We start from the raw sequence: 25,554 nt of genomic DNA, 5'->3' as shown, positions 1-25,554 counted from the left end.
CTGGGGACTGAAACTCAGCATGGAGTTTGGCAGTGGCCACAGCTGGTGCCACCCACTGGTGGTCCGTAAACAGGAAGTGAGTGAGAAATCTAGAGAGGAAAAAAAAGTCTTTCTGATAACAGAAGGAGTGACAGGCAGCAGAGAGGAAGCATGACTGCATTATCCAAACATGTCTGTACTGTGACTGTGGTCCGGCTGTGAGGGGTTCGCAGGCCGATCTGTCAGAAACACCGACACTGAGATTGGGAGCCGACTACCTGGGGGATGATAGCATTACTGCCCACAGAGCCTCAAAGGTTAAGGCGCAGACACGCCGTGATGTGGATGAGTGGCTCTCTTTAGCACGCTTGTCTTGTTTGATGCACTTCACTGGGCTCACATGTTACTGATTCCATTCTTTACTCGCATGTTTTAAACGCTTAAAGCACTTTCACAGCTTTTTATATTCTTTTGAAAATTCATGTGAACTCAAGCTGTCAGAATTGTAATGTAAGCTTTGATAATTGTCCACATTTGTCATTTTGACGATTATCCGTTTATTTTAATGAATACAGCAAACAGAAAAAAACGAACAAATCAACAAACGCGGCTCCTAATGAGACAAAACCTGATGATGCTGCAAAATGCAGTTAAGTGAGAGGAGGCTGTAAAATGGAATAACTGAAAAAGTGGCAGTGTACAGAGGTGGCGTCCTCACCCTCTGGGTAGCCGTAGAGGTTGTCAACAAAGCTGGAGATGGTGTAGTCGAACGCCGCAGCTGAGATGCCGTCGTTGTCCTCACTGTCGTCCACAAACTTCAGCCCCTCTCCCTGGTTCACTCCTATCAAGATGTCATAGTTTAGGAGCTCCCCCTGGTGGAGCAAATAAGGAAGAACATGCTGAGTGCTGGAACAGAGCCTGTGTGCATCACAAGTCTACAACAGGAAGTGCAGCTGAAGCACAGCTTTGTGAATTGGCAGCATTTCATTTCCCAGTAAACAAAATAAAGATTAGCTGTTGCCATGAAATTCCTACTATAAAATGTAAATACTGCAATATATGCAGGGTTCATACACATTTTTAGGGTCAAATTCAAGCACTTTTTAAGCACATTCAAGGTCAATTTTCAAGCTTTTCCAGCACATTACCAAAAAAGAAGCATGTTTCACTTTGCATCACCTCAGTAAGACCTTGTAAAAATTTAAACAAATCATCTGAGGTCGATTTAAATGTCTTTTGTTCCCCTTTTGTTAAAAGAGCAGCACACAAAAATACAGAAAAAGGAAACGGTTGCCTTACATGCATATAGTGTACAAACTCAAAAAAACACATTCCTCTTAAAAATGTGCAAATGTGAACAAATCAACTTGTTAGAGATCTTCATCTCCACTGTAAATAAACAACAAGCCAGAGAACAAGAAAACTGCACCAAACACCACAAACACCAACAAATTAATGTCTTCTCATCAGACATTGAAGCTTCTTTCCTGTGTGACATAAAAAATAAGAGACAGATGTTTGTTTGTTTTTTTAACTAGTTAAGCACCCACGTTCAGTCATCCACCCATTCACGCACACATTCACACACTGGTGATGTAGCTACAGCCACCCTGGGGCGCCACCAGGCCCTCTGACCACCACCAGTAGGCAACGGGTGAAGTGTCTTGTCGGGTGAAGTGTCTTGCCCAAGGACACAACGACCGAGACTGTCCAAGCTGGGGCTCGATTACAAGGCGAACTCCTAACTCTTGAGCCACGATCGCCCAGTGGGGACATGGGGACATTTCAATTTCCAGCAGGAAGCTCCCCCTTTTTGTTAAACCCTTTAGATCAGGGGTCGGCAACCTGCGGCTCTTTAGTCCTTATAGTACGGCTCCGCGTGGTTTGTGAAAATAAATTAGCTGAAGTGTATTTTATTTATGTTAGTTCTTTTTTTAACTTGTATTTCTAAATTGGAAGATTATTGTGATTTTGCAATATACAAATAAAATTATATTTTCTTATTTTTTCATCGCTCAAAATAAGCGTCACACTCGCGGAAGCCGGTGTACCCGGCGAAACGCCGTGCATTTATCGAGCCTTTCAACCCCAGATAGGCCAATTATGGCTCTTTGGCTCTTTGGGTCTTAAAGGTTGCTGACCCCTGCTTTAGATGAACAGAGTTTTTTAATTAAATACATAATCTTTAATAAATGTTCTCTTTTATAAAAAGTAGGATAATTAAAAAAACTTTTATTATACCTCTATTGAGTAGAAAAAAAACTCGTGTTTTCTGTCGTCTGTTATATAATATTAGTGATGTTTGTGACAATTAATTTCTTAATCGGCTGGACTAACCAATAGTCCACAACCAGGAAACACTGAAATTTTAAGTTAAGTTTGAAAACAGTTTAAAAAAAAATACCCCATTCCAAAATGTCTTGTGACAATCTCATTGGCTTAGGGAGTGATGATGTCATAGATCTTAAGAATCTTAAGTCCTTTGATGTTTTTCCTTAAGTAGGGGTGAGAAACAGCAAGTTTTAGTTCGTTTCAGCAGCATCTGTGTTTGCAGCCTACAAAACGTTCACCACAAGCTCTTCAAAGTCATCGTATAGAAACTCCAACATGTTTCCAAGAAAAAAACAACCAATTCAAAAAGATTACGCCGCCTCTCCTTCCTGGCGTGGCCGGCCAATTTCCCCAAATGGCTCCTCATCCTTCCAAAGGGCGTTAGAGGAGAGTAGGAAGGAAAACTACCTTCTCCAGAAAAAAATGCAACAAATTGAAGAAGAGAAACTTCAACTGGAGGACAAATGTAGACGAATGGAAGCCCAAAATAAAGAGCTGGAAGAAAGACAACAGCGCCAGCCGGACATAAAAATTATTAATGAGGGCTGGGGAATCAAGTTTGCTCAGAGCCGAGAGCAGATTGTGCACCTCATTAAAGAAAACAGGCAAAAGAGTGCAGAACTAAAAGAAATGACCAACCAGCTCCAAGACAAGAAAACGATGACTGATAAGATACAACGGGATCTCCAATACATGGACCGAAAAAATCGGCTCCTCCAAAGACAGCTCCATGAAGCTGTGGAAGAAAAGAAAGAATTCCTCCAACAGAAGGAAGAGCAGGACAAAAAGCAACGAGACATGCAGCACGAACTGAAGAGCATGCAGGAAAAATACCGCATGCTGAAAGAAAGCCTGGATGAAACACTGCGCCAAAATAAAGACCTTCTTCAACAGAAAGAGCAACAGCAAGAAAGACTGAAAGAAGGAAAACGTGTCGTCCAGGACTTTGAGTCTAAAAATCTAAAACTGCAAGAGTTTTGTAATCAGCTGGAGGACAAAGCAACTAAAGTGGAAGAAGAAAAGGACAAACTGGAGAAACGCTGCTCACAGATGCAGAGAAGGATCGATCAGATAGCGAGAAACAACTCCGAGCTCGTTAAGGGGATTTTGGTGGAATTCAATAACTTGAAGCGTGAAAACACTCAAATGCAGGCGCAAAAACAACAAGAAGACAAAATACATGAAGACCTGCAGCTCACGCTCCAAGAAATCCAGAAAAGAAACGAGCAGTTAGAAGACAAGCACAAAGAGGTCCAACAGAGAAATGCAGACATGCACAAGGACAAGCTGATACAGGAGGCAACATCCAAACAACTCAAAGACAAGCTTGAAGAACAACAAGCAACATTGGAAGAGGTGGAACAAAGATGTGAGAAACTTGAAGAACAAAACGCAGAAACCATCGATGAGCTGAGAAATCTCATCCTGGAGAAAAAAGCGCTCGTGGAAAAGTGCATGAAAAAAAAGAGAAAATGGTTCCACTTGTTCCGGAGGAGAGACGCTACTGCTTCCTCACCTGATGTAGCCTCGTCTTGCTCCACCTCTGTTAACCCCCCCAACCAGTCCCGGCCGTTGACTGTCCCCTCCTGAGCCTGGTTCTGCCGGAGGTTCCTGCCCGTTTAAAGGCAGTTTTTCCTCCCCACTGTCGCCAACTGCTTGCTCAGAGGGGATTGTTGGGCTTTTCTCTCCTCTGCCTTGTTTCTTCATTTACTTGTTTAACTTTTTTCAACTTATCTAAATAATAAACCAATTAAATTTATCCTTTGAGTATTTTTCATCTCATCTTTACAGAATCTTTCCAAAACATTTTCAAACATTCAGATCTGTCTTTTATTTTCTTCTTGAAGCCTCATAAATGGTGAACTAAAAACCCGGAACATGGTTTGAAACATAGTTTCAGCTGAAACTGGCATAACATGCTGTGTGTGTGTGTGTGTGTGTGTGTGTGTGTGTGTGTGTGTGTGTGTGTGTGTGTGTGTGACAGGGTATCACTAGTTAGGTCATCATGTTTAGACTCATTCACTCCAAAATTATTTAGGCCAAATCTTTAAAACAGTGTCATTTCATACACATTTTCAATTCACTTCAATCGCACAAATGCAGAAATAATTATTTGCAGTATCTTATTTATTATGAGAATGTCATGCCTGATCATTTGTACCTACACCACCAAAAATGGGGGCAAAAGGGAGGAGATCATGTTTAATCGGTTATAAGAAAAGGTCAGAAATATAAGTGCTGACATGAGCAGTGTCCACAGAAACCTCTGACTCTCAGCTCAAAGCTCATATAAACCATTTCTACAACCAGCAAACAAACAAAGACACTGAACAGTTAAAAGAGCAGTGACGTCACCACGAATCTGTGGTCAGGTAATATCCATGTTTTGATTGATGATTTTCTGGAGTTAAATGTGAACCGAAGCATATTTTGGGTGTTATATGCTATTAAATACTTTTTAATTTATTTAAAAGTATTTAATAGCATATAACACCCAAAACATGCTGGGTGTGGAAAGAAAAAAATCAGAATTTCCTCTGTTTGAGTCACAGTAACTTTGACATAGTAACATTTGCAGTAAGTCCTAAATGTTCACCTTTAAAATCCCTCCCTCTGTTCATTTTGCCCACATCATGTTTCAGTGGTTGGCCTCAGGTTCTTCAGCTTCCTGACAGTCTGAAGTCAGCTGACAGAGTTTCACCTGCTAAATACACAGAAAATCTTGTTAAAGCCGCACAGTTTGCCCAACAGTAATATTCCCATTAAGCCCTTTCTAAACACTTTATAACAATGTGTCATCACTAAATTATAAACTTCTTCTCCAGATCTGCACGACTGCACTTAGTCACAGACTTTATTTAATTGTCCTGCGGCTGCTATCATATATTTTACCAAACAGTTCTTCTCACACAGTCACAGATATATTTCTCTCAATGCAAACTTCACTCATGTCTCAGACAGGAAACTTGAGTTTTTCTTTTTTTCTGTCCCCACTCATTCAACTAATTTGCATATTGAGTCACATCTCGAGAAGTTGCCCTGACAACAGAAATGCATATTCAAAACATTGCTGCATAATTCAATTATTATTATTTTATTTTTATTTCTACAGTCGTCACTTCTTTTGCTCAATCAGCTGGAAACCACTTCTAATTCACTATTTTAAACCTGCTTTAAGCTTCTAATCCCTGGTTGGTCCTCCCAGTCTCTTTTTCCTTGTCACAAAAGTCGCTCTATTGTCCTGCAACTTCCTGAGTTATTCCTCAGCTTCAGCCTTTAAGTGTGTTAAATCTACACCATTCAGCATTTATGTCATGTATTCACATTCATGAGTGTAAGCATGTCTTCATTGCGTGTATGTTGTGTGTTCATATTAATATTGAGTGTAAGCTGGTCTTCGTTGCCTCGATGTGTTTTTATAATCAGATTTAATTCCTGCATCTTTGCGCTGAACTGTGGATTCAAACTGTCTCACTTCTGATTCTCTCCAAAAACAATTTCACATGTGACAATTTCTACATGTGTGTTTTCTATTTTTCTATTCATTTATGTATTATTAGTTCATTTATTTCTTTATCTCTCTCTCTTACTTTTTTTATTTACCTTTCTGTTGCGATGCTCTGGATGTTTCTAAACCCCACAAATGCAGTCTCACTGTTCAACCCAATTTTCCTATGCTGGCATCCTGGCAGCTGCACGCTTGACTTTTCTCAGTTCATGGGCAGTTATTTTGCGCCTTGGTTTTTCCACACGCTTCTTGCGACCCTGTTGACTATTTTGAATGAAACGCTTGATTGTTCGATGATCACGCTTCAGAAGCTTTGCAATTTTGAGACTGCTGCATCCCTCTGCAAGATATCTCACTATTTTTGACTTTTCTGAGCCTGTCAAGTCCTTCTTTTGACCCATTTTGCCAAAGGAAAGGACGTTGCCTAATAATTATGCACACCTGATATAGGGTGTTGATGTCATTAGACCACACCCCTTCTCATTACAGAGATGCACATCACCTAATATGCTTAATTGGTAGTAGGCTTTCGAGCCTATACAGCTTGGAGTAAGACAACATGCATGAAGAGGATGATGTGGACAAAATACTCATTTGCCTAATAATTCTGCTCTCCCTGTAGACTTTTGTCTTATCGCCTTAACCTCCATGGTCTCAAATTCTTTAAGGATATAATTTCTTTTAACCGGATTTGGGCAAATTTCATTTATCAAAATATTCCTGATCACTTTGTTTGTAAACCTGCTGTCACCAAATTCAACTCCAGCTATGCAGAGCTGCCTCAGTCCAGGAGAAATTTTAGAGTGCACAATATCTTCTTTTATCATTGATCTCAAAGGGACTGGGATGGCTTTCACTGGGGATTTATATCTCTTAGCAGTACATCTTACATCAAATTTCTCACAAAACGTCTCATGTTTTAGTAAGACCCCATTATCATCCATAAAATGAGCTACAGCCCAAATCCCTTTAGATCTCCATTCATCCACGTACACAGATTTCCTACACAAACGGATATACCTGTTGTTCCATATAGGGGTGTTGTGAGGAGTAAAGCTATGTTTATAGATTAATTTCCAGTAGAGACGGACCTGCTGATGGAAAGCTGAGAGTTTAACAGGTAACGAACTGCAATCAAAGTCACAACGTAACAAAAAGTCTATTCCACCCATTTTGCCAAAAATCACATTGGGAATAATGTTCCAAAAGGAATTTTTGTTCCTAATGAAAGATCTTAACCATTTCAATTTTAGTACACCATTCATAACATCAAAGTCAGTGGCATTAGCCCCACCCTCTTCATAATTCTTAATCACATCATTTTTCTTTATATAATGACATTTGTTCCTCCATATGAACCTAAAATTAAGAGTATTTATAGATTTAATTAGTTTTGGAGGTATGGGCAGAGAAAAGGCTGGATAGATGAGTCTGGACAGACTGTCCATGTTGGTTAGCAAGCTTCTCCCAAACAGAGTTATGTCCCTTTGCAGCCACATGTTTAAAATTGACTTACACTTTTCTATATTGGTACAGATATTCTTATTTTCTGTTGATGTCTTATCCTTGCAAATTACAATGCCCAGATACTTCACCTCTTTTTTGATCTGCATATTATTTATTGCTTGCAGGGGACACTCATGCAGAGCTAGAATTTTGCATTTATTAATATTCAGCTGTAGGCCAGAAGCTTTGGAGAAATGGTTGATCGCCTGCAAGGCTAAAGGAATCTGGTCCTCATTTTTTAGAAACAGGGTGGTATCATCTGCCAGCTGACTGATTATTATCTGTTCACCCATCACAGTTAACCCCTTAATGTGACTGTTTTTAATCAAAATAATTCCTCTGACACAGAAGACCTACATTCCTGGTTTAATTCTTGCTGTCAAAAAATCATGGACTCTGTGGCTCCTTTAAAAACCAGGCAGCTTAAGGCTAAACCTGAGCCTTGGTTTAATGAGAGCAGTCGTGCTGTTAAGAGGGAATGTCGTCGAGCAGAACGGAGGTGGAAAAAGGATAAACTGCATGTATCATTTCAAATTCTCAAAGACTGCTGGCATCGCTACCAGAACACTGTTAAAGAGGCAAAAAGGGAATATTTTGCAAATATTATTTCTTCCAACTGTCATAACCCACGTGTGTTATTTAGGACCATTGACACTGTTCTTAATACTCCTTTGAATGTCTGTTTGGAAGTTTCTCCTGAGATTTGCAATGATTTTCTGAACTTTTTTATTGAAAAGGTTGTCACCATCAGGGCTCTTATCACAGCTCCTGACTCTGACCCCTCTGTCTCTGTCCCTTGCGCTGCTGTTTTCACTCAGTTTGAGCTTGTGACGCTCTCCTCTTTAGAGGATGTGGTTCGCCATATTAAGCCCACAGGTTCCCCACGGGATCCTGTCCCTCCACAATTCTTTAAAGAAATTTTTCCTAGTATACAACAGTATGTCCTTGACATTATTAACAGCAGTCTGTCTTCTGATGTGGTTCCTGCAAATTTCAAACATGCAGTAGTACAGCCACTGCTTAAGAAACCTGGCCTTGATCACACAGTTTTAGCGAACTATAGGCCTATTTCCAAGCTGCCTTTAGTCTCCAAGGTTTTAGAGAAAATTGTTTTTAGTCAACTGAAAGATTTTCTAGATGAAAATGGAATCTTTGAGGTTTTTCAGTCAGGTTTTAAAACCCTTCACAGCACAGAATCTGCATTACTAAGGGTTTTTAATGACATCCTTCTGGCATGTGATTCTGGTAACCATGTTGTTCTTGTCTTGCTTGACCTAACTGCTGCCTTTGACACAGTAGACCACAATATTTTAATTTCTCGATTACATGATGTAGTGGGTATTGGTGGCACTGCACTCAATTGGTTTAGGTCTTATTTGTCAGATAGAACTTTCTCTGTCAGCCTTCTCGGTTACGAATCGTCTTCTGCTCCTCTGTCATGTGGTGTCCCACAGGGCTCAATTTTAGGGCCACTGCTCTTTTCTCTGTATCTACTGCCTCTGGGTTCTATCCTTAGAAGGCATGGGATCTCATTTCACTGTTATGCCGATGACTGCCAAATTTATTTGACACTAAAACGCAAGGATGCCATCTCCATAAAACCTCTCTTGACATGTCTAGATGACATTAAAGCTTGGTTGGCTCGAAACTTTTTAAATTTTAATAAAAAGAAAACAGAAGTGTTGGTGTTTGGACCCAGTGGTCCCTGTGAGTCCTCCTCTGTTGTTTTAGGATCCCTGGAAGTCTATTTTAAATCTGTTGTTACTGACCTTGGTTTTAAGTTGGACAGTGATTTTAAATTGGACAACCAAATCAGAGCAGTGGTGAAGTCCAGTTTTTATCATTTAAGGCGACTGGCAAGACTAAAATCTTTTCTTTCGAGGCAGCACCTTGAAACAGTGATCCATGCTTTTATTTCTTCCCGCCTGGACTACTGTAACTCACTTTATGTGGGGGTCAGTCAGTCATTGCTCTCACGTCTGCAGCTGGTTCAAAATGCGGCTGCACGACTCCTAACAGGAACTCGAAAAAGAGAGCATATAACCCCCGTGCTGGCCTCTCTGCACTGGCTGCCTGTGTCTTTTAGAGTTAATTTTAAAATTCTTATGTTTGTTTTTAAATGTCTACACAGTCTTGCCCCGCCTTACCTCTCTGAGCTTCTTCATCCCCACATACCCTGTCGGTCTCTCAGGTCAGCTGACCAGCTGCTCCTGGAGGTACCGAGATCCAGGAGGAAGCTCAGAGGGGACAGGGCCTTCTCTATTGTGGCTCCAAAATTATGGAATAATTTGCCCATGCATGTTAGAGAGGCCCCTTCACTGTCCACTTTTAAATCACGTCTTAAAACCCACTTTTATTCCTTGGCTTTTAACCTCAGTGAGACTTAGTTTCTTTTTTAATGCAGTAGTTATTTAATTAATGATTTCACTCTTCTTTTATTTGTTTTTTATTTATATCTCATGTAATTTTATTTTACAGTTCCAATGTACAGCACTTTGTGTCAGCTGTGGTTGTTTTAAAGTGCTTTATAAATAAAGTTGATGATGATGATGATGATGAAAATAGACAACAGCTCAGCAACCATGATGAACAGAAGTGGTGAGCTGCTACATCCCTGCCTTATCCCTCTATTAACCTCAAACCTTGAACATGTACCATGTTCTAGCAAAACAGAGCTGTTAATGTCATTATATAGCATCTCTATAACATTGATAAATTCCTCTCCAAAACCAAAAGACTGCAGAGTTTTTAATATGAACGTATGTTCAACTGAGTCAAATGCTTTGTAAAAATCCAAGAACAGGATGTACCCTCTCTCTTGGATTAATTCACTGTATTCAAGGAGATCCAAAACCAGCCTAATATTGTTATGAATTAGTCTTCCTTTCAAAAAACCTGATTGTGTTTCACTGATAATGTTTGAGATGCCTTTCTTTAGCCTCTCAGCTACAGCTCCAGACAGGATCTTATAGTCAGTGTTTAGTAAGGTGATGGGTCTTAAATTGTCTAAAATTCTTTTATCCTTACCCGATTTAGGGATCAGGGTTATCAGCCCTTGTTTCATGCTCGGCATCACTTCTTTTTTCTCTATCGATTCCTTTAATGCATCAAACAATAAAGTTCTTAGGTCCTTCCAGAAGAATTGATAAAAATTAGTAGTGAGTCCATCTGTCCCTGGGGACTTGTTTAATGCCATTTTCATGACCACCAAATCCAGTTCCTCAATTTTAAGCTCTGAATCACACAGATCTTTGAACGGCTTGTCAATACATGGGATGAGATTATGAATCTTATCAAAGAAACTATCAGAATCAGCTGCTGAATATTCTGAGGAGTACAATTTGGAATAAAAAGTGAAGACTTCTTTTCCAATCTTTCTGAAATCTTTACATTCAGTCCCATTTATCAACAAGCTTGAGATTAGATTTCTCTGCTGTCTGCACTTTTCCAGCTTACTAAAATATGATGAGTTCTTTTCACCTGCCTCAATCCACTTGGCTCTCGATCTTATAAAGGCACCCTGGGCTTTCTCTAGGTAAAGATCGTCTAATTTAGTTTGTAACTCCATCAATTTATTCTTTTCTTGCACGTTTAGTTTTTCTTTACTACAGCACTGAGTTATTTCACGAAGTAAATTACTTTCATATTCCCGTTTTTCCCTGTTCAGTTCTTTGCAGAATTTTATAGTGAATTCTCTGATTTTGAATTTAATAAGTTCCCATTTCTGTATATTACCCACTACTGAGTCATCATTTTTTATATCTGTAATTTTATGTCTAATTTTATCACAATACTTGTCCTTATTTAAAAGGCTGGCATTAAATTTCCAATATCCCCTGCTACTACGTTTCATCCTTGTTGGTTCTAAGACAAGATCAATGAAACAGTGATCAGATAGGGGTGCTTTGGAGATTTTAGATGGTGAAGTACACCTCAAAATGTCATCGCTCACTAACCAATAATCAATTCTTGACCTGCTTTCTCCATTAGGTTTAAACCATGAATAATTCTTAACTCCAGGATTCAAACTTCTCCAAATGTCTGTAAAATTATTATCACTAGAAAAGTTCTCAATAATGTTATTCTGTTGCCTCCTTCCTAAGCGAGGAGGCCATCTGTCCATCCATTCATCTGAGGTCATGTTCCAGTCTCCTCCTACTAGGATGTAATCTGTGGGGTACATAACTTTAAACTCTGAAATAACATTTGTTAGATTTTCCAATAGATGTTTATTTTGACCTTCGTTATTATGTCCATAAAGATTTGTAACAATTAGAAATATACCTTCGCTCTTCAAGCTGCAGTTGACCAATGACCCTCACTATCAGCTTTATATGTTATAATCTCCCCTGGGAACTTATTAAAACAAATCGCCACACCTCCAGATCTGTTAGATCCATGACTGAAAAGAATCTTGTCTCCCCACTGATTAGCCCAAAAGGTAACATCGGCATCCACAGAGTGAGTCTCTTGTAAAAACAGACAGTGACATTTTTGCCCCTTGCAAAATAAAAAAAGTGCCTTTCTCTTAACAATTTCCTTCAAACCCCGAACGTTTAATGAACCAAAAGAAATTTTTGAGTGAACCATAATAAGAGTATGCTAAGAAAATAACTTTTTTTTTTTTAAAAAGAAAAGAAAAATATATAAACATGAGTTTAAATTGTAACACTTGTCACCAACTCAGTGACTAATAACCTTTAACTTTAAGTAGAACTCTTTTGTCCCATTAATAATATTCCACTGTATACAGTCTTACATCAAGTCTTTCATTCAACGTCGATGATCCTCCGTCCTTCGATGTATCCATGAGGACCCCGGAAAAAGGCCCGTTTCCCAGCCCGTCTGGCTTGTTCAATTTGCGGCCACAGCCGCCTCCTCTCTTCCCAGTCCTCCCGCGGCAGTACCTCAGCGAAGTGGAAACCGCCGTTCTTACAGACAGCCGAATCTTTGGTGCGACGCCAAATCTCCTCTTTCACGTGTCTCAGAGCAAACAGAATGATGATATGTCGGACCTTGTTCTCAATCTTCTTCCCAACTCTATGCACCACATCCACAGATTCTTCAAGCTTTGATATCATATCAGGTGCGATCTTGCCAAGAATTCCAATAACCAGCGATCTGACACCTTCATCTCTTTTCTCTTCTAATCCTTTAATCCGGAGGCACCACCTCATTTTGTACCTTTCTTGCTCTCACACTCTCTCCTTGAGATCGTAGTTATCTTTGGTCAACTGCTCGTTTCGTCTCTCCAACTCTTTAACCTTTTGTTTACATTCTTTCACCTCCTCCGAGTTGAACTGAACCGCTTTGGCTAGGCTGGCTAGCATCGTACTAGCTTGCTTGCATTGCACACTCAGGTCAGCTAGCTGCTCGTCCACTCTTTTTTCAAGGTTTTTTCTACGTAGTCATGATCCGTTCCTTCTCTGCTGTCTTCCTTTCCATCACATGGCGATGTTGTTTCTTGTTTTTTGAGGTCGAGTTTGAATTTAGCAGGTTTAACTATACTTGGGGCAGTCATTTTACTACTTTCGAGTGGAAACAATAACGAACACAAAGTAAATTCTGGGACAAGTTCAACGAGCTCCTAATTCGTGCGACTGCTCAACTCGCCATCTTGCGCCACCGTCTCACTACTAGATGAACTTGTGACACACATCTGCAGCAGAGGCTGAGTGGCTGCTCTCACACCTGGAGCATCCAAATCGACCCACAAACACGTTGAAAGATGCAATGCCATCAATGTGGATTGTCAAGACTGAGAGACCTCTTCCCTCTGACCCCTCCCCAAACCCTCAAACCCTCCTACCCACCTCGACATACAAACTCTGTGTGGCTTCACGTGTTCTGTTGATGTTTACATGATCGAAATAACTTGAACACAAACACAAACAAACAAAGAGGAAGACCGCACCGGAAGGAAACAACTACAAGTCCCAGCATCCTCTGTGTTTAGGGAGCAGCAGTGAAAGTGAAAGCAGGAGGAGGAAGGTGGAGCTGAGGCAGGTGAGTGTTAACATGAATGTTTCTTCTTATGACATAAAATAATTCCACGCTGTTCGTGTCTGTGGGTGAAATGTGAGGCCGGTCGGCTCCTCTGAGCGCTGGTTTCCTGTAAGTAGAGAGGAAGTGAGTTTAGCTGAGCCTCCGTTTAGTGTGAGAGAGCAGGAGGAGAGTGAGAGCTGTGCTGAGGCAGGGTGAGTGTTAACACCGCTCTGACATTACTGTGTCTCTGTGGCGGGAACAACAGGCTCCGTCAGTGGAGGCAAAAATAATCAGACTTTGGTTTTTCAAAGGAAACAACTTTATGTCGGAAGTTCCCGCACGCTCATTGGATAACGATGTGTCAATGTCGAGCTATTAGCCAATGAGCGTGCGGATTCACAGAAAGACCCGCCTTTATCACGGGACTTTAAAAACTACAATGGCGACAGAAACTCCGTGAGTGGAGTTCAGGGTGACGTTATGAAACTGTGACGTTTGAGCCACTTCCTGTTGATCGTGAAACTGATGGTTTCTGGTGTTTGGGTCTGTTTTTCTGTATTTATGCAGATAAAGTGTAAACTCAGATGAATTATACCATCAAATGTTAAAGGAAAATATCAGGATGAGTGTCTGTGAGCTGAGAAGGACGTGAAGCGAGCAGTTTATCCCAGAGCTGAAGCTGCTCTGTGTGCAGAGATGAGCTCAGATTCCTGCTGTGATTGATCAACAGTCACAGAAATGTAGACTTGTAGTTATTACTGCAGTATGGTCACAGCAGATACTGATAAACATGTATTATGAGGATGGATGATCAAGTTTCTCACTCTCTCCTTTAAATCTCAGTTTTTTCTTCTTCACAGTTTATCTGTTAATTTATTAATGAATAACACTGAAAGAGTTTCTGTTATATTTCCCCTTGAACATCAGCTTATTAGGGCGGCATTAGGAAATAGCCCCCCTCCAAAGAATGAATAAATGAATGATGATAATAATAAAATGATTCAAAAGCAGAGCTCAGAGTGGTAGAATGGTCAAACATGGATCCACGGGTGGTTCAACTGCATTTGGTGACGTGACTAAAGCAAATCTTTCAAATAATCCCACCATCAACGGGATGTTGTCTCCTTTACTACGGTTACTTTACTTGGTCACCGTGTGAATTTCTTTGAAATGAACCAAATTCTTTTATTTGTCGGTTGTTGCATATTTAACCTCTACAGTCAGGAAAGGAGGAGATGAGGCCTCAACAATGTTGGGTTGTAGCTGTGCTTCAGGTTAGAGTGAGTGTCCATGGAATAAATGTAAGTCAGTGAACTGGAAACATGACTGTGTTCAAACTTTGTTTCCTTTTTATAATGAGTCTAATCAAAGGTGGACAGAAGTATCTCCACTGTGACTTTTCTGTGTCACATCAGAGCTTCTGCACAGTGTTTCTGGGGCAGATAACATTGCAGCATTATGGAGACATTATGGAGACATTATGGAGACAAAAAGAAAAGCGTCTGGATTTCTTTAAGTTAAACTTAAAGAAGTCCAGACGCTTTTCTTGGACTGTTCAGTGTTGAGTCTCATTCACACACTCCCTCAGACTCTTCACACACACTGATTTGCTGACATAAACACACTCCTGTGTGCTCTCTTGGCTTCACACACACACTGAGGACCATCTACAGACTGTGAGCTCCGTCTTCTTTGTCTTTGGAGTCGAACTCTGACAAAGTTAGGAACAAAACTTTCTCCAGCGTGTGAACTTTCCTCCTAGACTCAGTCTGAGCAGTCAGACCACATATTTCTAAAGCAGCACATGAAGGTGTGGCTCACACACACAGGTGAAGGAAACAGCTGCAGTATTAAAAACTGCTTCACTGTCTACAAATATATGAACTGAATGTTTCTTTCAGGCTGTAAAAACCTTATTTATCCTCCATTACAGTCCTGCATTCAGAGCATTACTTCTGTTATATTAGTACATGTATTTTATTCTGATGAACACATGAAACTCTGAGCTGGATTGAATCCATTGAATCAGAGTCCAGGACTCAGACTAAACACACTGAAGGTGTCCTGAGCTCGGCCGCTGTTCCACAGTAACTGCTGTCAGAGTCACTGTTACTGAGTTAGCTTAGCTAGCAGAGCAGCTAGCAGTTAGAGTATGAACTCTGTAAGCAGTCAGCTCGGTCCTGGACATGGTTACTGACATAAAGCTGCTCTCTGCAGCCATGTTTGACCTGCTGCTTTGTAGGACTACAGTAATGGAGGATTTGGAGGCTGAACTCGGCTCTGTGACACTTTTTGTAGTGAACTGATGAAAGCTGCGTCTCAGATGGATGTTAGTCCAACACATCAGACACGACCTCTGCAGCTCTCAGTTGATGTGCACATGAATGATTTGTGTTTCCTCTGCAGGTGAAGGTAGAAAGTGTGTGTGAGCTGATGTGAACTGAGCAGCATGGATCAGTGTGAGGACAGAGAGGAGGGAGTCCCTCCCTCTAAAAGCACTCTGTGTGGGGAACATGAGAGCCAGACCAAAGCTCAGAGGTGAGATGACCATCTCTAACTGTCCATGACTCTTCTCCATGTCACAGCTCAGCACTCACATCACTGCTCCATCATTATTCACACTCATACCTCTGTGTGTGTTGTTTTAAAGCCCAGAGCTGTGGGGCGTACCAGGCTCAGCTGGACATAACCCTGAAACTAATCCAGAGCCTGGACCTGAACCCAGCTGTGTTTCTTTAAAGAGCAACAGGTCGAAGGGTGTTGGTGTAAACTTTAACAAAAGACTGTTATGTGACAAAGAGTAAGTACATTATTTTTATGAGATTGTTCATCATGTCTTTAATTTAATATTTCCAGTTTTTCCTTCCTGTCTCATGAAGCTGTGACATTTATTGTTTTTCTTTTAGGATCAATAAGAGGCCAGAATCTCCTGGACCTGAACCCAGCTGTGTTTCCTTAAAGAGCAACGTGTCGAAGGATTTTGATATAGACTTTAAAGGCTGTTCTTCTGCTGCTGAGAGGTAATGTGTGTCTAGATGTTGTTCCTGACTCTGTATTTCTGAATAAATCCTCATGTTTAATATCAGCTCAGCTCTTTTTCACACATTTCTATGTTGGTGTGTGAAGCGGTGTGTGTTGGAGTGTTTCCACAAACACAGCAGTCAGAGTGGAAAGAGTGGATGTTGTAGGAGGTGTTTGTGTAGTGAAGAGGCTGAGTGTCTGTAGGACTCCAGCTGCTCCAGCAGGTGTCTCCTTTGTGCTTTGCTTCAAACACAGTGTAGGGAGGAGCTTCCACTCAGGTGTTTCAGGTGTTGCTGGATGGAGGAGGACAAATAGTTTTTCCCTTCAGTGACACTTCAGCAGCTCAATGTTCTGGGAGATGTTTGTCTTTATGAAGGTTTATGGATTATTGTTCTTACTTTGGTTAAACTGAGCAATACATTTTCCATCTAACATTTAAAGTAAATTTCCAGGTGAATAAAAGATCTGCAGCTGCAGCCTCTGTGATGTTTCACAGTCTGAAAGTAACAAATTCAACCAGAGTTCAAACAAAGGCTTAATATACGTGTGTGTTTGATATAATGCCAACAAGTACAAACAGGTGTTCTTACAGGTCTTAATCACAGAGGTCTGATAAGTCTGGTGACTTTCACACTCAGCAATTTTGCTGCCTTTTATTTTATATTGGCCTTTTTAAAGCCCTTCAAAGTCTCCCACATTCATACAGAGCTTTTAACACCAAACTCCTTTACAGTCCTTCTCCTCTCACACACGATCACATGACTGATTTGTCTGCAGCAGCTGTGTTACTGCTAGTATTTTATTATGTGTGTAATCTCCTCATATTGTTCCTGTGGTTTAGTTTGACTTCCTTCTGCAAACTCAGCTGCTCTGTTGCTGATACACGTCTCCATGAATATGACTGATCAGATGCTGCCAACACCATGTGTTTCATGTGAGCGTTCAGCTGAAACCCTGGGTTGACTTATCGAGTTAATAACAAGCTTCACGTGACTGTGAATGCTAAAGTGAATCAGATAAAGGAAAGAGACCCTGCTAATGTTGGACTCACTTCTTAGTGTAGATCCCAGGAGGAAGTTCAACATAGCCATTCTTTGTGCTAGCTCGACCAAACCTGAGACCACAGTGCAGGATAATGATCATCATCTGTCTCTGTCAAGGACATTTAAAATCCACAAATAACAAACATAATTATATTTGATCATTAAAAATGATGATTAAACAAAGTGTCAAACATACTTAAGTAGAAGGACTGATGTTTGTGTTAAAATACCCTCTTAAAGCTGAAATAATGATTCAACTTCTTTACTCAAGTAAAGGTAAAAGAGTCCAGGCTCTGAAATGTACTCACAGTATTAAAGTAAAAACGCCATCTTTGAAGGAAATTTCTGCCAGTTTTTGTGCAAAGTTACCTGAATTTCTACCTCCAACATTAATATGAGAAAATTATCTGAACTTTTATTCTAATGAATTTAATCAGCTTGAACATTTTGTAGCACAAAAGTAGAAAAAACTCAAAGGGAATCAAAAATAGCTCCGTTTGCTGTTGCCTGCATTGTAGATGGGCGGCTTTGCCTCAACACCTAAACAGGAAAATGAGTTTAGTCAAGTATTAAAGTGGGATTGAAGAGGTGAGGAAACCAGAGATCAGGTGTTGTGGTGCAGCATTAAGATAAGATGGGGCCTGATTATTTAAGACCTTGTATGTGAGGAGCAGCCAATGAAGGGAAGCCAAAACAGGAGAAATCTGCTCTCTCTTTCTAGTCCCTGTCAGGACTCTTGCTGCAGCATTTTGGATTAGCTGAAGGCTTTTCACTGAGTTTTTAGGACATCCTGATAATAATGAATTACAGTCGTCCAGCCTGGAAGTAATAAATGCATGAACTAGTTTTTCAGCGTCACTCTTTTTAGCATTTTTTAACAACAAGCTTCTATCTATTAGGGCTCTTGTCTCACCGACTGCTGCCTCAGATCCGAGTCTTTCTCCTGTGTGCTCAGCTGTCTTAGAGCAGTTTGATCCCGTCTCCCTTAATGACTTGACTGCGGTAGTTCGTAACCTAAGATCATCACACTGCCCCTCTGATTGTCTCCCCCCAACTACTCTTTCAAGGATTGTCAGGTTGGAGATCGGCCTATAATTAGCTAAGACAGCTGGGTCTAGGGATGCTTTTTAAGTAAAGGTTTAACTACAGCCAGCTAGGGATGGGTACCGTTTAGATTTGAAAACCTGCTAAATCAGAATCAGTTGCTGATGATGGCTTTTTTCTTTTCCATCAATCACGTATAATCTTAACTCAAAGTGAACATAGACTTGATTGAAGTAACTCAGATCAGCCAATTCAAAATGCTAATTCAATCAACTCTGAGTTCATGGCTAGACTCAGTTTGTTGGCCCTGCACCTTAAAACTATTTCCTGTTTGTCTCTCGTGTTTTTTGGATATTGTTTTCACATCTTATGTCACGGCTAGCGGGGCGAGCCATGTTGAATTTAATAAAGGACCCAAGATGCCGACACTGCTGTGAAGTGAGTGAGCTTTATTGAAACGGTGAAGTGCAGTGGAGATGGCCTGTGCAGAAGCTAAGATAACCTCTACTGAAAAACTAAAAACCTAACCTGAAACCTTAAACGGAGACACGGGGAGACAACACAGACGAACCAGCAACAAGCAGGAGAAAACAAAGGGCTCATATACACAAAAGAGCCATCAGGGAATGAGAAAAGGGAGACACAGCAGGATTCATTGGACATAACCAGACAAGGGGAAGCAAAAGTAGACACACTAACATAGGACATGGCACTGTCAAAATAAAACAGGAAGTGAACACAGAGACACAATACTAACACAGTACAGAGGGAACACAGAAACCAAAACCTCAGAACTAGAAAATCTTAATCAGAATGAAATTGTAACAAAAGACAATAACAATCAAAACAAAACTACTGAGTCCACAGACTCGGGACATACATCGGCTCAAACTGTGGTCATAAATATTTTGTACTTGTAAATCAGACTGTGTAGTTGTGAACTGAGTTTTGTAACATTGTAAAACAAAATATCTGGAAAGTTTATGTTTTTGTGTTCATTGATTTGTGTGTGTAAAAATATAAAAAATGTAAAAATGTAAGAAACATTAGAACTACTTTTGCTGACACAAAGTTTGGCGAGCACTGCAAGTTGTCCCTTTAAACCAGTCACTGATATAAAAAGTGCACCTTGTTCCAGGGCATCTGAGCATGCAGGGAAAGCTTTATGCAGGAGATGGTAAGAGCTGTTGGGACTAAAGAAACTGAGCAGAAAACTACAGACATCTGGAAACTGAGTTGTTAATTCTCAGTGGGATCACCAGGACTAGCAAAGCTCCACCATGACAGTCATCTGATTGACTGAACCCATCCAAACATCACTTCATGGACCTTTAGCTTGTGTCTGTGTGTGGACAGACATAACATGAGCTAATTATACATTACTCCTCCACAGAGTGGACCAGCAGAGAGCAGAGGTTTCCACTGGTCAGTCTGCACAGCAGCATCAAACACACCTGGACTCTGTGGTTATGGTTTGTAGTACTACGTTTACATTTGTTCTTTTCCGTCACCTCTATGCTGCACTTTGTGGACCAGAGGATTGTCAGTGTGTCCAACATAAATCAGAGTTTGGGCTCCATGATTTCAGTCAGATTGGGGTGACTGTAGCTCAGGAGGGGAGCAGGTCAGCTACTAGTTAGGTTTGTGAATCAAACCCTGGCTGGCAAATGTACTGGGTAACGTACTAAACCCAAGCTGCCCTCTGATGCATCCATCAGAGTGTGAAAGAAAGTATTTAAGCATAGAACAATGTGCTTGGTTGAATGAGGCATGTTGTATAAAAAGCTTTGTGTGCACAGAGTATCAAAGAGAGCTATATAAGAACCAGTCCATTTACCACTGGGTAATTCATATAGTCTTCTTTTCCAGCGGCTGGAGAACAACATCACCATGTTTGTGAAGAACGAGCTGAAGAAGATCCAGAAGCTTCTGAGTCCAGATCACCCAGAAACTTTAAAGAGCCAGATGGAGGATGAGGAGATGTTTGAAGGTGAGGATGAAGATGAAAGAAAGAGCTGCAGAGAAGCATTTCTGAAGATCACACTCCACTTCTTGAGGAGACTTAAGCAGCATGAGATGGCTGACCATCTGCAGAGCAGTAAGAGAATTTCTCTAAAGACTGAATATTGATCTTTCCTAATAGCTCAAGAAATGGACCAATAGACATTCATCCTTTCAGGGTACTGAAAGGCTATGATATTTATTGTATAATATTTTTTCTGAATTTCTTACCTTCAGAAATATTTGCTCCACTCTGTAAACGTGAACTTAAAGCCCAACTGAAGAAGAAGTTCCAGTGTGTGTTTGAGGGCATCGCTAAAGCAGGAAGCCCAACCCTCCTGAATCAGATCTACACAGAGCTCTACATCACAGAGGGAGGGACTGCAGAGGTCAATGAGGAACATGAGGTCAGACAGATTGAAACAGCTTCCAGGAAACCAGACAGACCAGAAACAACAATCAGACAAGAAGACATCTTTAAAGCCTCACCTGGAAGAGACGAACCAATCAGAACAGTGCTGACAAAGGGAGTGGCTGGCATTGGGAAAACAGTCTTAACACAGAAATACAGCCTGGACTGGGCTGAAGACAAAGCCAACCAGGACATCCAGTTCATATTTCCATTCACTTTCAGAGAGCTGAATGTGCTGAAAGAGGAAAAGTTCAGCTTGGTGGAACTTGTTCATCACTTCTTTAATCAAACTAACGAATCAGGAATGTGCAGGCTTGAAGACTTCCAGGTTGTGTTCATACTTGATGGTCTGGATGAGTGTCGACTTAATTTGGACTTCAAGAAAACTAAAATCCTGACTGAAACCAGAAAGTCCACCTCATTGGATGAGCTGCTGACAAACCTCATCAGAGGGAACCTGCTCCCTTCTGCTCGCCTTTGGATAACAACACGACCTGCAGCAGCCAATCAGATCCCTCCTCAGTGTGTCGACATGGTGACAGAGGTCAGAGGGTTCACTGACCCACAGAAGGAGGAGTACTTCAGGAAGAGATTCAGAGATGAGGAGCAGGCCAGCAGGATCATCTCCCACATCAAGAAAGCTCGAAGCCTCCACATCATGTGTCACATCCCAGTCTTCTGCTGGATCACTGCTACAGTTCTGGAGGATGTGCTGGAAACCAGAGAGGGAGGACAGCTGCCCAACACCCTGACTGAGATGTACATCCACTTCCTGGTGGTTCAGGCCAAAGTCAAGAGGATCAAATATGATGGAGGAGCTGAGACAGATCCACACTGGAGTCCAGAGAGCAGGAAGATGATTGAGTCACTGGGAAAACTGGCTTTTGATCAGCTGCAGAAAGGAAACCTGATCTTCTATGAACCAGACCTGACAGAGTGTGGCATCGATATCAGAGCAGCCTCAGTGTACTCAGGAGTGTTCACACAGATCTTTAAAGAGGAGAAACAACTGTACCAGAACAAGGTGTTCTGCTTTGTTCATCTCAGTGTTCAGGAGTTTCTGGCTGCTCTTCATGTCCACCTGACCTTCATCAACTCTGGACTCAATCTGCTGGAAGAGCAAGAAACAACTTGGAAGGTGTTTCAAACAAGAAAATCTTCAAAGAAATACTTCTACCAGTGTGCTGTGGACAAGGCCTTACAGAGCCCCAATGGACACCTGGACTTGTTCCTTCGTTTTCTCTTGGGTCTGAAGACTAATCAAACTCGTTTGCAAGGCCTCATGACACAAACAGGAAGTAGCTCACAGACCAATCAAGAAGCAGTTCAGTACATCAAGAAGAAGCTCAGTGAGAATCTGTCTGCAGAGAAAAGCATCAATCTGTTTCACTGTCTGAATGAACTGAATGATCGTTCTCTAGTGGAGGAGATCCAACAGTCCCTGAGATCAGGACGTCTCTCCACAGATAAACTGTCTCCTGCTCAGTGGTCAGCTCTGGTCTTCATCTTACTGTCATCAGAAAAAGATCTGGATGAGTTTGACCTGCAGAATTACTTTGCTTCAGAGGAGGCTCTTCTGAGGCTGCTGCCAGTGGTCAAAGTCTCTAAAAAAGCTCTGTAAGTTATAAAGTTTTTATTATTTAATTTGGTTGGTATGTTATGGAAAAACACACTGCCATGAACCTCTGTTTTGTTTTTGTCAAAATCACTGTAATATAATCACTGTACCTTTATATACATGTGACTTGTATTAATGTTGCTGCCCTCTTGTGGCTAAAGTGTAATTATGTTCTTGTTATTAGGGAGGATTTGAGAGTAACATGCCAAGTGAGTCAGCACCTTCGCTTTAGCTTAAAAATCCAAATTCTTATGTCATCAGTTATAGTTGCATGTATTCATTATCATAACTTAACCTTTAATATTGATGTCTTAAATTTATTTTGAGTAAACTAATGTTAAGGTTCAAATATTGGGGAAGGAGAGTACAAACAACCATGGTCCAGAACTTGGTCAAACAATTGATTTTAATGAAATACACGCGTGGGAAGACCAGCTCCGTTCGCAGACCGGGCTGATCTCCGACTTAATCAAAGCATAAACAGATATTTTATACCATCAGGGCTTGAATTTAATGACGCCCCCTCATACGTCACAAACAGAATATATGCATACGTCAAATCAAAACCACAATGACTTTTAACACAGTTTAAAAGAACATTATCTCCTATCTTCATGGCAGGTACTTCCTGTCACTGCCGGATGCTCGCTTATCATCTTGACACATCAGCAGCAGTTCTGCGACAAACTGCTCTTTTGCAACCCCGAGCAAAACATGATTAAACTTCCACCTATAAATGATTCTCTTTAACTAAGTGTGTGTCTCGTCCTTAAAGGCTCCTCAAAATAACCTGCACTTAGACTCTGCTTTCGGTTTCAGTTCTGCAAAAGGCACACTCTTCAAACCTGCAACTTCCTGTCAGCCTGCAACTTAGTCTTTCTGAAAGACACACACTGTTTAAACATCTGAATGCAATATCAATTCTGTAGATTATATTATTAATGCAATGGTAATGATGATGATTATTAACAATAGCAGCAAAATATCTCTCCAATCTCAATACTCCCTCTCTCGACCTCTGGAACACCAGAGGTCACAATACATTGTGTTGGGTCACTCCTCGGCCCACTCAGCTGCTTCCATGTCCATCCATGGCATCATGGACATCGGGGTCACCACTCCCGCTCTGACCCTCTCTAGCCGTCCTCTGGCTCAGCAAATCAGACAACCTCATGTCATCTAAGTGGTCCAGTAATAAACACCAGCTCCCCCTCCAGAACACTCCATGCGTAAGATTAGGTTTTTTCTGCGTCCCTCTCTTGTGGTCCATCATGCCTCGGGCCTCCAGGATCCTCACCCCCCTGTGGTCGCCGAGATCTTCTGTAAAGCAAACCAAACACCTTTTCCTGCACCTCCCTAACTTATCATCTTTGGGACTCTTTAATCAAAAGCCTGATCCTAATTATCTTCTTGACTTATTGACTTGTATTTATATATATTCTTCAACATTACTCATCATTTTAAAACTCTTAAAACGCTGCTTTCACGTCCCTGCATGCGTTTCCTGTCGCTTGCCTTATCTAATCATCAACATCCTGTACACAGAAGTCTCGCTGCTGCAAGGCCTCCACTCTGACCTAGAATCTCCTTTCACAAGAAAATCATTATAAGCGCCTATTCTACTAAAAGATCCAAAAAAAACAACCACTTTAATCAATTAAGTTTAAACATATAAGCAATTACTCCTGCATACATTTTATCACAGCTAAACGCTGCCTTGAAACAACTTCTGTGTGTTAACACTAACTTCATTTTAAAACTCACATTTCCTATGTTATAGCCTGTTTTTGGTACAGCCTTTTTATTTCATCTTGCTCCTTTGATGTAACAATACCTTCTCATTCTAGTTTATCAGACTTAACCAAAATATATGCTTTCCTTCCTTTGGTCCTTCTCTAAAGCAAGAAACTCCTATTCAGTTCCTCTTTTCTGTCACTTATTACAGGGCCAGCTCAAGTTCAGTTAAACGCTAAATTAATTTGAGGCCTTTTGCCTGGAATCAATACTGTCATGTGTGTTTATGGACTCTGTGTCTGTAAGCGTGTGCAATCCTTCAATAACTCATATCATCCTCACAGTAGATTGGCTAATCATAGCGCTAGCCAAAGGCTCGTGACCCACAAGAGACGAATTGAGCCACAACTCCCTTAAAGGCACAAAATGCAATATGTATAAAAAGTCATTTCTACGTATAAGCTCTCCCCTTTATCCTAAAAATAAATCTATGTAATATCTGTATGTGTGTCTTCTATTCATTAATGTAATTGTCAGTTATTTTCTCTCTTTATTTTACCTTCTTTTTGTTACCTCTTTGTTTGTGACGTGGACATCCCTAAACCATCCTGAGTTCCGGCTTCAATTTCAACCCAATTGTACCCTCTATTCTCGCAGTCGAACTCGTCTGGGCTTCACCTTCCCACTGGCCCCTGTGCCCTTCTCTTAGTGTCCTTTGTTGTCTTGTGATCCCCAGCAAACACAGTCTGTTTCTTCTCTGTTTCTTCTCCGTTGCTCTTTTCAGTATTTTCCTTTTAGATTAAATCCCAGCCTGGCAAAATATCCCATTCAGTGTCTTTAAACAGTTATGTCACACTGTTCTTACCAGCCTGCAGTTCACCGTGCATTTTCCATCACGTGCTTTTCTTCCATGCTGCTGCTGGTATCGTCAGTGTAGTTTCAGTTGCACTGTCTTTTGCCTGCTGTTAATTCTTGAAGTCCACGATGTTCTGTCGGTCTTCATCAGGAGATTAACTGTCCTATGAGCTTCTTCTCAGGATCGGGACAAGTGGGAGGTCAAGCTGTAAAATTTTAAGCCAAAATCTGGCCTGTTTTCCTCCCAATTCTGTTAATCAATGGTTTTGTACTCAAGATTCTAGGTTGAAAGAAGTCCACCTGTATTGACACACTAAAGCATACAATTAATATCCTTTTCATTTCTTTTCTTAAAACCTCCATTTGCTTCATCTGCCTGGAGTTTAACTCGTATGTTTCTCTCTCTGTGTGCTCACTTGTCACAGTCAGTTCCTTTTATGGGCATGCAAAGTTCCTGTCACACACACCATTTCCTGTCAACCTTGCAGCTGCTCAGAACCATATTTTCTGTTTCTAT

The 25,554-nt window shown here is 40.9% G+C and overlaps 2 protein-coding genes across 2 annotated transcripts in view; one reads left to right on the top strand and one right to left on the bottom strand.

The window, feature by feature from the left end:
• On the bottom strand, positions 1–13,329 carry LOC309697497 (neuroligin-2-like; the record flags this gene model as incomplete). Its single annotated transcript, XM_082519430.1, has 3 exons — positions 12,084–13,329; positions 698–851; positions 1–89 (listed from the first exon to the last, which is right to left on the bottom strand). Coding segments are annotated over exons 1-3 (294 nt in total), but the record flags the coding sequence as incomplete, so codon positions are not given.
• LOC309700493 (uncharacterized protein) overlaps positions 1–25,554 on the top strand; it is a 2,098,293-nt gene that overhangs the window by 1,506,477 nt on the left and 566,262 nt on the right. The window lies entirely within an intron of this gene.

The sequence above is a fragment of the Aulonocara stuartgranti genome, assembly GCF_965226115.1.
Source record: "Aulonocara stuartgranti genome assembly, chromosome: 3".
Classification (NCBI taxonomy): Eukaryota; Metazoa; Chordata; class Actinopteri; order Cichliformes; family Cichlidae; genus Aulonocara; species Aulonocara stuartgranti.
This window is presented reverse-complemented; position numbering and strand designations above follow the sequence as displayed.